This window comes from Rattus norvegicus, chromosome 4 (assembly GCF_021556685.1).
Source record: "Rattus norvegicus strain SHRSP/BbbUtx chromosome 4, alternate assembly SHRSP_T2T, whole genome shotgun sequence".
NCBI classification, from domain to species: Eukaryota; Metazoa; Chordata; class Mammalia; order Rodentia; family Muridae; genus Rattus; species Rattus norvegicus.
In genome coordinates, this window is record NC_141537.1 from 158,902,731 (window position 1) to 158,919,936 (window position 17,206).

General features: G+C 40.5%; 1 protein-coding gene and 1 non-coding gene across 2 annotated transcripts in view; one reads left to right on the top strand and one right to left on the bottom strand.

The window, feature by feature from the left end:
• The window catches only part of Vom2r51 (vomeronasal 2 receptor, 51), a 52,109-nt gene that overhangs the window by 14,251 nt on the left and 20,652 nt on the right, over positions 1-17,206 (bottom strand). Inside the window, 2 exon segments of the mRNA NM_001099510.1 lie at positions 3,072-3,195; positions 4,417-4,641. Coding sequence (NP_001092980.1) covers positions 3,072-3,195; positions 4,417-4,641 — 349 coding nt within the window.
• On the top strand, positions 243-370 carry LOC120102683 (small nucleolar RNA SNORA17). Its single transcript, XR_015687375.1, has one exon. It is a non-coding gene; the product is annotated as a small nucleolar RNA SNORA17 (small nucleolar RNA).

Sequence of the window (17,206 nt, forward strand, 5' to 3'; positions counted from 1 at the left end):
GTCTGTTGATGGCTTAGAAAGTACTGCTATGGGGTGAAGAGGGAAAGATTGCCAGAAGCATATTAGACAAAACTAAAGGCACATTAAACAGGTGGTTTTCCTAAGTATCAGTGTAGATATAATTTCTTTCATGTTTATCTATCAATGCCAATGTATTACTTTTCTAAAAAACAAAGCAACCCCCCCAAAAAAAGAAAAGAAAATCAGGTTGTATTTGAAGTTGGTAAGAATACTGAGCAGGGACTGCTCCTAGAAGTGTTGCAGGTGTAGCTGCTGTGTCACATGTATGTCAGTAATTGGCAGGAGAGAGGCTATGTCTATTCACAATGTTCTGACCTAGGAACATCTGAATAATTAGTAGCTCAGCACTCCCTGGATAAAGAACATGAGATGACCACCAGTCTGGTGTGGCATAGACCCCAATGACCATGAGGTCCATGAGCAAGCCACAGATTAGAAGAAGTCTTTGTAGGACTGAGGGCTCCTGGCTGTAGCCAGGTCAAGACAGACAATCCTCAGAAGATATTACTCAGGAAAAATAAGGTATGAGCCTGATATAAGCCCTTTGCCAGCTGCAGGACTCAAGAGAAGGAGCCCTGCACATCCCCTGAACAGCACAATAGACCTGACCTTAAAGCCTGAGGGCATGTAAGCCATCCCCAAGGGCATGAACACAGGATAGCTGGTCAGGCACTTGACTGGCAGTGACATGGGTGGGGGAGAGATACCTTCCTCTTTGCCCCTTGTGACTTGGGAGAACTGTACCTGCCCCTTACGTACTGCAGAATTTGGTAGAACAGGCCATAAACCATACCTGGTCAGCACAGTAGAGCTGGCCCTGGATGTGTTGGTTGCAGGTGAGCCAGCCCAAAGGATATCAGTGTGGGAGAACCATCCCTGCCTCTTATCTACTGGCCATTGGTGCTGACCAAGGAGAGACTGCCTCCTTCCCTCCCTAGTGCCTTGCCATCTATGGCAGACAGAAGAGCTGGCCCTGAAATTATGGGAGTAGGACGATTGGACATGTCCCTCACCAGCTGCAACACTCAGAAGAACAGTCCTTGTACCCCACCTGAGCAGCAGGGTAGAGGTGCCTTTGGAATCAGGGGTTTTTTGGGAACTGGACCTGAGAGCATAATGGCAGGAAAGCCAGTGGGCTGACAAGCTCAGATACATCTTAGGCAAGGATCCAGGTCTTTGAATTGGTCCATCCCAACATCTACACTATTAAAAACTGCTGGAGTGCATAAAGGGTCCAGTACTACATATCTAAAACTACAAGATCTCTGTGACATAGGACAACAACAGAATATTCAAGAGTGAGATTTTAGTAACCATAGAGTAGCAGAAGCCAGGGGTTCATAGCAGACCAACAAGTATTTGCAATGAGCATCGAAAGCAAAGCACATTGGCAAGCAAAGAAGTGTGGACATAAGGGTCTAACATGGGACCCACTGTAATATTTCAGCTTCTGCAATGAGCTCTTCTTTCTCTGTTGGGGCAGAGAGTGTTGCAAAGGGATGGAGAGATGAGTGAAATTAGGGTGTATGGTGTGAAATTTACAAAAGAGCAAAATAAAGGTTAACAATTAATTAATTAATTAATTAATTAATTAATTAATATCCGGAGCTTGGTGATGCTTGTCTGCAAGCCCAGAAATCAGGAGGTAGTTAGTCTGGCCTATCACTACTTTGCCACCAAAAAAGAAAAGGACCTTATTTTAACCAGTGTTTATAGATAAATTTTCATTCAGGAAATTAAAATGAGTGTGACAAAATACCTGATTCAAAACAGATGTTAGATGTGAAGTCAGGACTCAAAAGCATTGCTGTTGTGCTCTGGGGAGGTTTTGCAATTAGAATCAATTTAAGGAAGAAGTGATAGCTGGGCAGTAGGAATACCACTGGTGGGACATCCTCCCTCATACATCACTCACAGCCCTGCACCTCACTCACAGCCCTGCACCTCACTCACAGCCCTGCACCTCACTCATTCTCTGTGATCTCTCAGTGCATGGTTGTACAGTGGCCTCATGCTAGCTCACAGTACCAGAGAAAGCATAATGAGAGCTCCCACATGAATCAAATTAATTTCAAAGGAAATGTCATATAGCAAGTACTTATTTAGCCATTAAACACATATTCATGGAGCTTCTACTATTCACCATAGAAATGGTCTCAAATAGGTCCCAGGGTACCAGAATAAGAGTGCTGTATCTGCCATCAATGACACTCTGGTAACAATGTCTATAGCAGTTGCTCTCTTTTGACAAGTATATATTTTATCTCAGTTCTCTCTAGGTTGTATGATCATGGGCAACTTATATATTTTCTCTGAAGTTTAATTTCCTTGTGTGTAAAATGTTGGTTATAATTAGTATTTATTGTAAGCATGAAATAAGGTCACACTTTGTCATGAATCTCATAGTTTAGGGTACTCACAGAGCACTGTTTGCAGTATACAGAGAGTGCTAACTGTACTCACCAATACTGCTACAGCTGTAATAGAACCATTAGTGAAAAGCAGGGGTACAAAGAAATAAAACTAAACTCAATGCAAATGTGCAGAAGACAAAGCAGGGCCAGAGGCAGGAGTACACTCCTGTGGTCTTAGTTACCCAGGACACTGAGACTGGAGGATTGCTATAGCCCGGGAGATTGAGACTAATACATGCAGCATAGCCAATAAAACAAACAGATAAACTACAGTAAATAAATGATTGGGTTAAAATCAAGATTTTGTTTGTCTGTTTTGAAGACATGGTTTCTCTGTACAGTGCTGGCTGTCCTGTAACTCATTCTGTAGACCAGGCTGGCCTTGAACTTAGAGATCCACCTATGGATTGCTGGGATTGAAATTGTGTGTAACCTCCATCCAGCAAGAACCAGGTGTTAGCTATATAATTGTCACTGTGTCTTCATGCTTTGAGTTACTCACCCCTATACTGTTGTGAATCATTCCCACATTCAGAATCATTTCTCAAAATTTCCACATCCAGAATGATTTCTAGATTTTTTTATATTCAGAATCATTTCCAAAAATGTCCACAGTCATATTCATTTTGTAAATACCTGTTTCATTTGCAATCTCTCCATCTGGACATGGAAGACAATCAAAACAACAGAATGGTTTCCCTTCAATAGGTGATTTCCTAAATCCAAGTGGACAACTTTGACTGCAAACAGAAAAAGGCGTCTGCATAGAAGACATGGGAGGAAGGAAGACAGTCAACACATGACATTCAGCATTAGCATCCAGATGATAGATTTAAGCAGGACATCTGTGCATCTGTGTTTTGTAACAATCAAGAACTACTATGCTTTTAGAGAGTGCAAAGCAAAGTGTCTCTCTCTCTCCCCCTCTCTCTTTTGAACTCTTGCTCTATTTTATTTCATTCAACTCTTATTTCTATATTTATTATACTTATATTTAAAACAATTTTTAAACTTTGAATATATTTTGATCATATTCTTCCCCTCCCCTAAGTCTGTCTAGATCCTCTTGTCTTCCCTGGCCACCAAACTTTATGCTCTTTCTCAAAGAACAAATCAAAATCCCAATAAAACAACTACAAAAAAAACTAGAAAAAAGTACAATGGCACAGAAAAGAAAAACAAAGCAAAACAAAACTCACCAAACTATGACCACATAAAATTATGTATATAAATATTGTGGATTCTTCCACTTTGCTACATAACTACTCCTGAACATGAGACCTGCCTTGCAGTGGTTGGCACATCCAGGGTCTTCCATTGGAGAAAATTCATTGTGTCTCTTGAAGACCATAATTGTTCCACATTACTATATATCACCTCTTTTTTTCACATCACTGAGATATTCAGGGTTAAGAGTTCCAATAATAAGGGGATGAATGTGAATATAGTTTTAAAATTCAAATCCAGAAATATCTATTCAGGATATTTAATCACACTATGTACTCTGAGATTCGGTTATTTACTGAAAAATCCTTTTCTAGTTGTGGTATGGCTTAACTCTTAGCACATTTTAAATCCCCAACAAAGAATGTAAAATTAGTTTGTAGAAGGAAGCACCCATGTTTGAAAGTAACTTCTAATTGAAGGGCAGACAAAGTAGTGAATCAGAGTTGACAGAGTGAGTCAGAGATAGGATACACCTAACTCTCATAAAAGTAGACAGGAAAGAGTGGCAATTTGCTGGGGTCCCATACCAACAGTCAGGTACTGAGGTGTGAGACAGTGATGGATGAAGGCCAAAGGCTAATGACCTCTAACCATTAGCTCTCTCTTGCTATTCTGGGACCCAGAAGCATACAGAGATTGGCAATTAACTCTCTTTGTTCTTCTTGGGCCAAAGGGTAATGATTTCTGGCAACCTTGTTCTCTGAGGAATTCTACTCTTAGAACAGTACATGGTGCCAACCTCAAAGATACTCACATGATTGTGGTGTTCACCCCACATTATGATTTTGTCATTTAGGGAAAAATGTTGAACACTGTGAGATTCATATACAAACTTGCCAACTTTCACTTGAGCTTTGGTACCACTCTGCAGAGACTGGTAATTAAAGATGTCAAGCTTGGTTGCCGAAACCTCATTGTTCATGACATTCTGCTCATTGGAGCTTCTCCCAAGTTGGCACTTTTGTAAGAATGGATGGAGCTAAAAGTGAAAAATAACATTCTGAACTTGTGCTATAAGTCACAGAGATGCAAATATAAGTGGTTTCTGTAACTGCTCACTCTTTCTCAAACTGTATGCTTCTGTGTCTCTCATTATTGTTATACATATCAAACATTTATCATAGGGTTAATGCATGTCAGAAGTAGGCCTATATTCTACACACACACACACACACACACACACACACACGCACACACACAAACACTCAGACAAAAACTCAGCAAATGCTAGAGGGATGTTATAAGCCAAATGGGTTTTACAGCAATAAGATAGATGAAGGAGATCAAGGGATGTAAATGAGAAAATAAAAACTCAAGGTATTATTATTAGATAGTGTACATAAGCAACCACTTCCAGGGAACTCCTATAACTGATCAAACACTTTATGCAATGTGTCTGGACACAAAATTAAATAAAAAGAATTAGTAGCCTTCCTATATAAAAATGACAAACAGATAGACAAAAAATTAGGTAAACAATATTTCACAATAGCCACAAAAATATAAAATATGCTTTGATAGCAAAATGAATTGAGCAGAAGACGTGTATGATAAAACTGTAAGTCTCGCCCACACCCACGGATCCCGGCCCGCAGCAGCTCTCTGCTCCCAGACCCGGTGAGAGAGAGACCCAACCGCCTGGTCAGGTGGGCACTCCTGAGGCTGCAGAGCGGAAGAGACCACCAACACTGCTCACCCCTGCCCACATCCCTGGCCCAAGAGGAAACTGTATAAGGCCTCTGGGCTCCCGTGGGGGAGGGCCCAGGAGCGGCAGGACACCTGCCTGAGACACCGCCGGAACCTGAAAGAAACAGACCGGATAAACAGTTCTCTGCACCCAAATCCCATGGGAGGGAGAGCTAAACCTTCAGAGAGGCAGACAAGCCTGGGAAACCAGAAGAGACTGCTCCCTGCACACACATCTCGGACGCCAGAGGAAAAAGCCAAAGACCATCTGGAACCCTGGTGCACTGAAGCCCCCGGAAGGGGCGGCACAGGTCTTCCTGGTTGCTGCCGCTGCAGAGAGCCCCTGGGCAGCACCCCACGAGCGAACCTGAGCCTCGGGACCACAGGTAAGACCAAATTTTCTGCTGCAAGAAAGCTGCCTGGTGAACTCAAGACACAGGCCCACAGGAACAGCTGAAGACCTGTAGAGAGGAAAAACTACACGCCCGAAAGCAGAACACTCTGTCCCCGTAACTGACTGAAAGAGAGGAAAACAGGTCTACAGCACTCCTGACACACAGGCTTATAGGACAGTCTAGCCACTGTCAGAAATAGCAGAACAAAGTAACACTAGAGATAATCTGATGGCGAGAGGCAAGCGCAGGAACCCAAGCAAAAGAAACCAAGTCTACATGGCACCATCGGAGCCCAATTCTCCCATCAAAACAAACATGGAATATCCAAACACACCAGAAAAGCAAGATCTAGTTTCAAAATCATATTTGATCATGATGCTGGAGGACTTCAAGAAAGACATGAACACACTTAGGGAAACACAGGAAAACATTAATAAACAAGTAGAAGCCTACAGAGAGGAATCGCAAAAATCCCTGAAAGAATTCCAGGAAAACACAATCGAACAGTTGAAGGAATTAAAAATGGAAATAGAAGCAATAAAGAAAGAACACATGGAAACAACCCAGGATATAGAAAACCAAAAGAAGAGACAAGGAGCTGTAGATACAAGCTTCACCAACAGAATACAAGAGATGGAAGAGAGAATCTCAGGAGCAGAAGATTCCATAGAAATCATTGACTCAACTGTCAAAGATAATGTAAAGCGCAAAAAGCTACTGGTCCAAAACATACAAGAAATCCAGGACTCAATGAGAAGATCAAACCTAAGGATAATAGGTATAGAAGAGAGTGAAGACTCCCAGCTCAAAGGACCAGTAAATATCTTCAACAAAATCATAGAAGAAAACTTTCCTAACCTAAAAAAAGAGATACCCATAGACATACAAGAAGCCTACAGAACTCCAAATAGATTGGACCAGAAAAGAAACACCTCCTGTCACATAATAGTCAAAACACCAAACGCACAAAATAAAGAAAGAATATTAAAAGCAGTAAGGGAAAAAGGTCAAGTAACATATAAAGGCAGACCTATCAGAATCACACCAGACTTCTCGCCAGAAACTATGAAGGCCAGAAGATCCTGGACTGATGTCATACAGACCCTAAGGGAACACAAATGCCAGCCCAGGTTACTGTATCCAGCAAAACTCTCAATTAACATTGATGGAGAAACCAAGATATTCCATGACAAAACCAAATTTACACAATATCTTTCTACAAATCCAGCACTACAAAGGATAATAAATGGTAAAGCCCAACATAAGGAGGCAAGCTATACCCTAGAAGAAGCAAGAAACTAATCGTCTTGGCTACAAAACAAAGAGAATGAAAGCACACAAACATAACCTCACATCCAAATATGAATATAACGGGAAGCAATAATCACTATTCCTTAATATCTCTCAATATCAATGGCCTCAACTCCCCAATAAAAAGACATAGATTAACAAACTGGATACGCAACGAGGACCCTGCATTCTGCTGCCTACAGGAAACACACCTCAGAGACAAAGACAGACACTACCTCAGAGTGAAAGGCTGGAAAACAAATTTCCAAGCAAATGGTCAGAAGAAGCAAGCTGGAGTAGCCATTCTAATATCAAATAAAATCAAATTCCAACTAAAAGTCATCAAAAAAGATAAGGAAGGACACTTCATATTCATCAAAGGAAAAATCCACCAAGATGAACTCTCAATCCTAAATATCTATGCCCCAAATAAAAGAGCACCTACATACGTAAAAGAAACCTTACTAAAGCTCAAAACACACATTGCACCTCACACAATAATAGTGGGAGATTTCAACACCCCACTCTCATCAATGGACAGATCATGGAAACAGAAATTAAACAGTGATGTCGACAGACTAAGAGAAGTCATGAGCCAAATGGACTTAACGGATATTTATAGAACATTCTATCCTAAAGCAAAAGGATATACCTTCTTCTCAGCTCCTCATGGTACTTTCTCGAAAATTGACCATATAATTGGTCAAAAAACGGGCCTCAACAGGTACAGAAAGATAGAAATAATCCCATGCGTGCTATCGGACCACCACAGCCTAAAACTGGTCTTCAATAACAATAAGGGAAGAATGCCCACATATACGTGGAAATTGAACAATGCTCTACTCAATGATAACCTGGTCAAGGAAGAAATAAAGAAAGAAATTAAAAACTTTTTAGAATTTAATGAAAATGAAGATACAACATACTCAAACTTATGGGACACAATGAAAGCTGTGCTAAGAGGAAAACTCATAGCGCTGAGTGCCTGCAGAAAGAAACAGGAAAGAGCATATGTCAGCAGCTTGACAGCACACCTAAAAGCTCTAGAACAAAAAGAAGCAAATACACCCAGGAGGAGTAGAAGGCAGGAAATAATCAAACTCAGAGCTGAAATCAACCAAGTAGAAACAAAAAGGACCATAGAAAGAATCAACAGAACCAAAAGTTGGTTCTTTGAGAAAATCAACAAGATAGATAAACCCTTAGCCAGACTAACGAGAGGACACAGAGAGTGTGTCCAAATTAACAAAATCAGAAATGAAAAGGGAGACATAACTACAGATTCAGAGGAAATTCAAAAAATCATCAGATCTTAGTATAAAAACCTATATTCAACAAAATTTGAAAATCTTCAGAAAATGGACAATATCCTAGACAGATACCAGGCATCGAAGTTAAATCAGGAACAGATAAACCAGTTAAACAACCTCATAACTCCTAAGGAAATAGAAGCAGTCATTAAAGGTCTCCCAACCAAAAAGAGCCCAGGACCAGACGGGTTTAGTGCAGAATTCTATCAAACCTTCATAGAAGACCTCATACCAATATTATCCAAACTATTCCACAAAATTGAAACAGATGGAGCCCTACCGAATTCCTTCTACGAAGCCACAATTACACTTATACCTAAACCACACAAAGACACAACAAAGAAAGAGAACTTCAGACCAATTTCCCTTATGAATATCGACGCAAAAATACTCAATAAAATTCTGGAAACCGAATTCAAGAGCACATCAAAACAATCATCCACCATGATCAAGTAGGCTTCATCCCAGGCATGCAGGGAAGGTTTAATATACAGAAAACCATCAACGTGATCCATTATATAAACAAACTGAAAGAACAGAACCACATGATCATTTCATTAGATGCTGAGAAAGCATTTGACAAAATTCAACACCCCTTCATGATAAAAGTCCTGGAAAGAATAGGAATTCAAGGCCCATACCTAAACATAGTAAAAGCCATATACAGCAAACCAGTTGCTAACATTAAACTAAATAGAGAGAAACTTGAAGCAATCCCACTAAAATCAGGGACTAGACAAGGCTGCCCACTCTCTCCCTACTTATTCAATATAGTTCTTGAAGTTCTAGCCAGAGCAATCAGACAACAAAAGGAGATCAAAGGGATACAGATCGGAAAAGAAGAGGTCAAAATATCACTATTTGCAGATGACATGATAGTATATTTAAGTGATCCCAAAAGTTCCACCAGTGAACTACTAAAGCTGATAAACAACTTCAGCAAAGTGGCTGGGTATAAAATTAACTCAAATAAATCACTTGCCTTCCTCTATACAAAAGAGAAACAAGCCGAGAGAGAAATTAGGGAAACGACACCCTTCATAATAGACCCAAATAATATAAAGTACCTCGGTGTGACTTTAACCAAGCAAGTAAAAGATCTGTACAATAAGAACTTCAAGACACTGAGGAAAGAAATTGAAGAAGACCTCAGAAGATGGAAAGATCTCCCATGCTCATGGATTGGCAGGATTAATATAGTAAAAATGGCCATTTTACCAAAAGCAATCTACAGATTCAATGCAATCCCCATCAAAATACCAATCCAATTCTTCAAAGAGTTAGACAGAACAATTTGCAAATTCATCTGGAATAACAAAAAACCCAGGATAGCTAAAGCTATCCTCAACAATAAAAGGACTTCAGGGGGAATCACTATCCCTGAACTCAAGCAGTATTACAGAGCAATAGTGATAAAAACTGCATGGTATTGGTACAGAGACAGACAGATAGACCAATGGAATAGAATTGAAGACCCAGAAATGAACCCACACACCTATGGGCACTTGATTTTTGACAAAGGAGCCAAAACCATCCAATGGAAAAAAGATAGCATTTTCAGCAAATGGTGCTGGTTCAACTGGAGGGCAACATGTAGAAGAATGCAGATCGATCCATGCTTATCACCCTGTACAAAGCTTAAGTCCAAGTGGATCAAGGACCTCCACATCAAACCAGACACACTCAAACTAATAGAAGAAAAACTAGGGAAGCATCTGGAACACATGGGCACTGGAAAAAATTTCCTGAACAAAACACCAATGGCTTATGCTCTAGGATCAAGAATCAACAAATGGGATCTCATAAAACTGCAAAGCTTCTGTAAGGCAAAGGACACTGTGGTTAGGACAAAACGGCAACCAACGGATTGGGAAAAGATCTTTACCAATCCTACAACAGATAGAGGCCTTATATCCAAAATATACAAAGAACTCAAGAAGTTAGACCGCAGGGAAACAAATAACCCTATTAAAAAATGGGGTTCAGAGCTAAACAAAGAATTCACAGCTGAGAAATGCCGAATGGCTGAGAAACACCTAAAGAAATGTTCAACATCTTTAGTCATAAGGGAAATGCAAATCAAAACAACCCTGAGATTTCACCTCACACCAGTGAGAATGGCTAAGATCAAAAACTCAGGTGACAGCAGATGCAGGCGAGGATGTGGAGAAAGAGGAACACTCCTCCATTGTTGGTGGGATTGCAGACTGTTACAACCATTCTGGAAATCAGTCTGGAGGTTCCTCAGAAAATTGGACATTGAACTGCCTGAGGATCCAGCTATACCTCTCTTGGGCATATACCCAAAAGATGCCTCAACATATAAAAGAGACACGTGCTCCACTATGTTCATCGCAGCCTTATTTATAATAGCCAGAAAATGGAAAGAACCCAGATGCCCTTCAACAGAGGAATGGATACAGAAAATGTGGTACATCTACACAATGGAATATTACTCAGCTATCAAAAACAACGAGTTTATGAAATTCGTAGGCAAATGGTTGGAACTGGAAAATATCATCCTGAGTGAGCTAACCCAATCACAGAAAGACATACATGGTATGCACTCATTGATAAGTGGCTATTAGCCCAAAGCTTGAATTACCCTAGATCCCTAGAACAAACGAAACTCAAGACAGATGATCAAAATGTGAATGCTTCACTCCTTCTTTAAATGAGGAAAAAGAATACCCTTGTCAGGGAAGGGAGAGGCAAAGATTAAAACAGAGACTGAAGGAACACCCATTCAGAGCCTGCCCCACATGTGGCCCATACATATACAGCCACCCAATTAGACAAGATGGATGAAGCAAAGAAGTGCAGACCGACAGGAGCCGGATGTAGATCGCTCCTGAGAGACACAGCCAGAATACCGCAAATACAGAAGGGAATGCCAGCAGCAAACCACTGAACTGAGAATAGGTCCCCTATTGAAGGAATCAGAGAAAGAACTGGAAGAGCTTGAAGGCGCTCGAGACCCCAAAAGTACAACAATGCCAAGCAACCAGAGCTTCCAGGGACTAAGCCACTACCTAAAGACTATACATGGACTGACCCTGGACTCTGACCCCATAGGTAGCAATGAATATCCTAGTAAGAGCACCAGAGGAAGGGGAAGCCCTGGGTCCTGCTAAGACTGAACCCCCAGTGAACTAGTCTATGGGGGGAGGGCGGCAATGGGGGGAGGGTTGGGAGGGGAACATCCATAAGGAAGGGGAGGGAGGAGGGGGATGTTTGCCTGGAAACCGGGAAAGGGAATAACACTCGAAATGTATATAAGAAATACTCAAGTTAATAAAAAAAAAAAATCAAAAGAAAAAAAACTATAAGTCTCTGAATAAATAAACAGAAGCCATCTGAAGATGAAAAGGCTTCCCATAGCCATGGATCAGTAGAATTAAAATAATAAACAGTAAAATAAGGTCCAGGTTTTACCAGGAGTCGCAAACCCGCAGATCCCGGCCCGCAGCAGCTCTCTGCTCCCAAACCCCGTGGGAGAGAGACCTCACGGTCTGGTCAGGTGGGCACTCCTAAGGCTGCAGAGCGGAAGAGACCACCAACACTGCCCACCCCTGCCCACATCCCTGGCCCAAGAGGAAACTGTATAAGGCCTCGGGTTCCCGTAGAGGAGGGCCCAAGAGCAGCAGGACCACTGCATCTGAGACACCGCCAGAAACTGAAGGGATCTACCAGATAAACAGTTCTCTGCACCCAAATCCCGTGGGAGGGAGAGCTAAACCTTCAGAGAGGGAGACACGCCTGGGAAACCAGAAGAGACTGCACTCTGCACACATCTCTGATGCTAGAGGAAAACATCAAACTCCATCTGGAACCCTGGTGCACGGAAGCTACCAGAAAGGGCAGCGCAGATCTTCCTGGTTGCTGCCGCTGCAGAGAGCTCATAAACAACACCCCACGAGCAAACATGAGCCTCGGGACCACAGGTAAGACCAACTTTTCTGCTGCAAGTGAACTGTCTGTTGAACTTCCGACACAGGCCCAGAGGAACAGCTGAAGACATATAGATAGGAAAAACTACACGACCGAAGCAGAACACTCTGTCCCCATAACTGGCTGAAAGAAAACAGAAAAACAGGTCTACAGCACTCCTGACACACAGGCTTATAGGACAGTCTAGCCACTGTCAGAAATAGCAGAACAAAGTAACACTAGAGATAATCTGATGGCGAGAGGCAAGCGCAGGAACACAAGCAACAGAAACCAAGACTACATGGCACCATCGGAGCCCAATTCTCCCATCAAAACAAACATGGAATATCCAAACACACCAGAAAAGCAAGATCTAGTTTCAAAATCATATTTGATCAGGATGCTGGAGGACTTCAAGAAAGACGTGAAGAACTCCCTTAGAGAACAAGTAGAAGCCTACAGAGAAGAATCGCAAAAAATCCTGAAAGAATTCCAGGAAAATATAAATAAACAAGTAGAAGCCCACAGAGAGGAGTCACAAAAATCCCTGAAAGAATTCCAGGAAAAGACAATCAAACAATTGAAGGAATTAAAAATGGAAATAGAAGCAATCAAGAAAGAACACATGGAAACAACCCTGGATATAGAAAACCAAAAGAAGAGACAAGGAGCTGTAGATACGAGATTCAACAACAGAATACAAGAGATGGAAGAGAGAATCTCAGGAGCAGAAGATTCCATAGAAATCATTGACTCAACTGTCAAAGATAATGTAAAGCTGAAAAAGCTACTGGTCCAAAACATACAGGAAATCCAGGACTCAATGAGAAGATCAAACCTCAGGATAATAGGTATAGAAGAGAGTGAAGACTCCCAGCTCAAAGGACCAGTAAATATCTTCAACAAAATCATAGAAGAAAACTTCCCTAACCTAAAAAAAGAGATACCCATAGCCATACAAGAAGCCTACAGAACTCCAAATAGATTGGACCAGAAAAGAAACACCTCCTGTCACATAATAGTCAAAACACCAAACGCACAAAATAAAGAAAGAATATTAAAAGCAGTAAGGGAAAAAGGTCAAGTAACATATAAAGGCAGACCTATCAGAATTACACCAGACTTTTTGCCAGAAACTATGAAAGCCAGAAGATCCTGGACAGATGTCATACAGACGCTAAGAGAACACAAATGCCAGCCCAGGTTACTGTATCCTGCAAAACTCTCAATTAACATAGACGGAGAAACCAAGATATTCCATGACAAAGCCAAATTTACACAGTATCTTTCTACAAATCCAGCACTACAAAGAATAATAAATGGTAAAGCCCAACATAAGGAGGCAAGCTATACCCTAGAAGAAGCAAGAAACTAATCTTCTTGGCAACAAAACAAAGAGAAGAAAAGCACACAAACATAACCTCATATCCAAATATTAATATAACAGGAAGCAATAATCACTAGTCCTTAATATCTCGCAACATCAATGGCCTCAACTCCCCAATAAAAAGACATAGATTAACAAACTGGATACTCAACAAGGACCCTGCATTCTGGTGCCTACAGGAAACACACCTCAGAGACAAAGACAGGCACTACCTCACAGTGAAAGGCTGGAAAACAAGTTTCCAAGCAAATGGTCAGAAGAAGCAAGCTGGAGTAGCCATTTTAATATCAAATAAAATCAATTTTCAACTAAAATTCATCAAATAAGATAAGGAAGGACACTTCATATTCATCAAAGGAAAAATCCACCAAGATGAACTCTCAATCCTAAATATCTATGCCCCAAATAAAAGAGCACCTACATACGTAAAAGAAACCTTACTAAAGCTCAAAACACACATTGCACCTCACACAATAATAGTAGGAGATTTCAACACCCCACTCTCATCAATGGACAGATCATGGAAACAGAAATTAAACAGAGATGTAAACAGACTAAGAGAAGTCATGAGCCAAATGGACTTAACGGATATTTATAGAACATTCTATCCTAAAACAAAAGGATATACCTTCTTCTCAGCGCCTCATGGTACTTTCTCCAAAATTGACCATAAAATTGGTCAAAAAATGGGCCTCAACAGGTACAGAAAGATAGAAATAATCCCATGCATGCTATCGGACCACCATGGCCTAAAACTGGTCTTCAATAACCATAAGGGAAGAATGTCCACATATGCGTGGAAATTGAACAATGCTCTACTCAATGATAACCTGGTCAAGGAAGAAATAAAGAAAGAAATTAAAGACGTTTTAGAATTTAATGAAAATGAAGGTACAACATACCCAAACTTATGGGACACAATGAAAGCTGTGCTAAGAGGCATACTCATAGCGCTGAGTGCCTGCAGAAAGGAACAGGAAAGAGCATATGTCAGCAGCTTGACAGCACACCTAAAAGCTCTAGAACAAAAAGAAGCAAATACACCCAGGAGGAGAAGAAGTCAGGAAATAATCAAACTCAGAGCTGAAATCAACCAAGTAGAAACAAAAAGGACCATAGAAAGAATCAACAGAACCAAAAGTTGGTTTTTTGAGAAAATCAACAAGATAGATAAACCCTTAGCCAGACTAACGAGAGGACACAGAGAGTGTGTCCAAATTAACAAAATCAGAAATGAAAAGTGAGACATAACTACAGATTCAGAGGAAATTCAAAAAATCATCAGATCTTACTATAAAAGCCTATATTCAACAAAATTTGAAAATCTGCAGGAAGTGGACAATTTCCTAGACATATACCAGGTACTGAAGTTAAATCACGAACAGATAAACCAGTTAAACAACCTCATAACTCCTAAGGAAAAAAGCAGTCATTAAAGTTCTCCCAACCAAAAAGAGCCCAGGTCCAGATGGATTTACTGCAGAATTCTATCAGACCTTCATAGAAGACCTCATACCAATACTATCCAAACTATTCCACAAAATTGAAAGAGATGGAGCACTGCCGAATTCCTTCTATGAAGCCACAATTACTCTTATACCTGAACCACACAAAGACCCAACAAAAAAAGAGAACTTCAGACCAATTTCCCTTATGAATATCGACGCAAAAATACTCAATAAAGTTCTGGCAATCCGAATCCAAGAGCACATCAAAACAATCATCCACCATGATCAAATAGGCTTCATCCCAGGCATGCAGGGAAGGTTTAATATACAGAAAACCATCAACGTGATACATTATATAAACAAACTGAAAGGACAAAACCACATGATCATTTCAGTAGATGCTGAGAAAGCATTTGACAAAATTCAACACCCCTTCATGATAAAAGTCCTGAAAAGAATTCAAGCCCATACCTAAACATAGTAAAAGCCATATACAGAAAACCAGTTGCTAACATTAAACTAAATGGAGAGAAACTTGAAGCAATCCCACTAAAATCAGGGACTAGACAATGCTGCCCACTCTCTCCCTACTTATTCAATATAGTTCTTGAAGTTCTAGCCAGAGCAATCAGACAACAAAAGGAGGTCAAGGGGATAACAGATCGGAAAAGAAGAAGTCAAAATATCACTATTTGCAGATGATATGATAGTATATTTAAGTGATCCCAAAAGTTCCACCAGAGAACTACTAAAGCTGATAAACAACTTCAGCAAAGTGGCTGGGTATAATACTAACTCAAATAAATCAGTAGCCTTTCTCTACACAAAAGATAAACAAGCCAAGAAAGAAATTAGGGAAATGACACCCTTCATAATAGTCCCAAATAACATAAAGTACCTCGGTGTGACTTTAACCAAGCAAGTAAAAGATCTGTACAATAAGAACTTCAAGCCTCTGAAGAAAGAAATTGAAGAAGACCTCAGAAGATGGAAAGATCTCCCATGCTCATGGATTGGCAGGATTAATATAGTAAAAATGGCCATTTTACCAAAAGCAATCTACAGATTCAATACAATCCCCATCAAAATACCAATCCAATTCTTCAAAGAGTTAGACAGAACAATTTGCAAATTCATCTGGAATAACAAAAAACCCAGGATAGCTAAAGCTATCCTCAACAATAAAAGGACTTCAGGGGGAATCACTATCCCTGTACTCAAGCAGTATTACAGAGCAATAGTGATAAAAACTGCATGTGATTGGTACAGAGACAGACAGATAGACCAATGGAACAGAATTGAAGACCCAGAAATGAACCCACACACCTATGGGCACTTGATTTTTTACAAAGTTGCCAAAACCATCCAATGGAAAAAAGATAGCATTTTCAGCAAATGGTGCTGGTCCAACTGGAGGTCAACATGTAGAAGAATGCAGATCAATCCATCCTTTCACCCTGTACAAAGCTTAAGTCCAAGTGGATCAAGGACCTCCACATCAAACCAGGCACACTCAAACTAAAAGAAGAAAAACTAGGGCAGCATCTCGAACACATGGGCACTGGAATAAAATTTCCTGAAAAAAACACCAATGGCTTATGCTCTAAGATCAAGAATCGACAAATGGGATCTCATAAAACTGCAAAGCTTCTGTAAGGCAAAGGACACTGTGGTTAGGCCAAAACGGCAACCAACCGATTGGGAATAGATCTTTACCAATCCTACAACAGATAGAGGCCTTATATCCAAAATATACAAAGAACTCAAGAAGTTAGACCGCAGGGAAACAAATAACCCTATTAAAAAATGGGGTTCAGAGCTAAACAAAGAATTCACAGCTGAGAAATGCCGAATGGCTGAGAAACACCTAAAGAAATGTTCAACATCTTTAGTCATAAGGGAAATGCAAATCAAAACAACCCTGAGATTTCACCTCACACCAGTGAGAATGGCTAAGATCAAAAACTCAGGTGACAGCAGATGCTGGCGAGGATGTGGAGAAAGAGGAACACTCCTCCATTGTTGGTGGGATTGCAGACTGTTACAACCATTCTGGAAATCAGTCTGGAGGTTCCTCAGAAAATTGGACATTGAACTG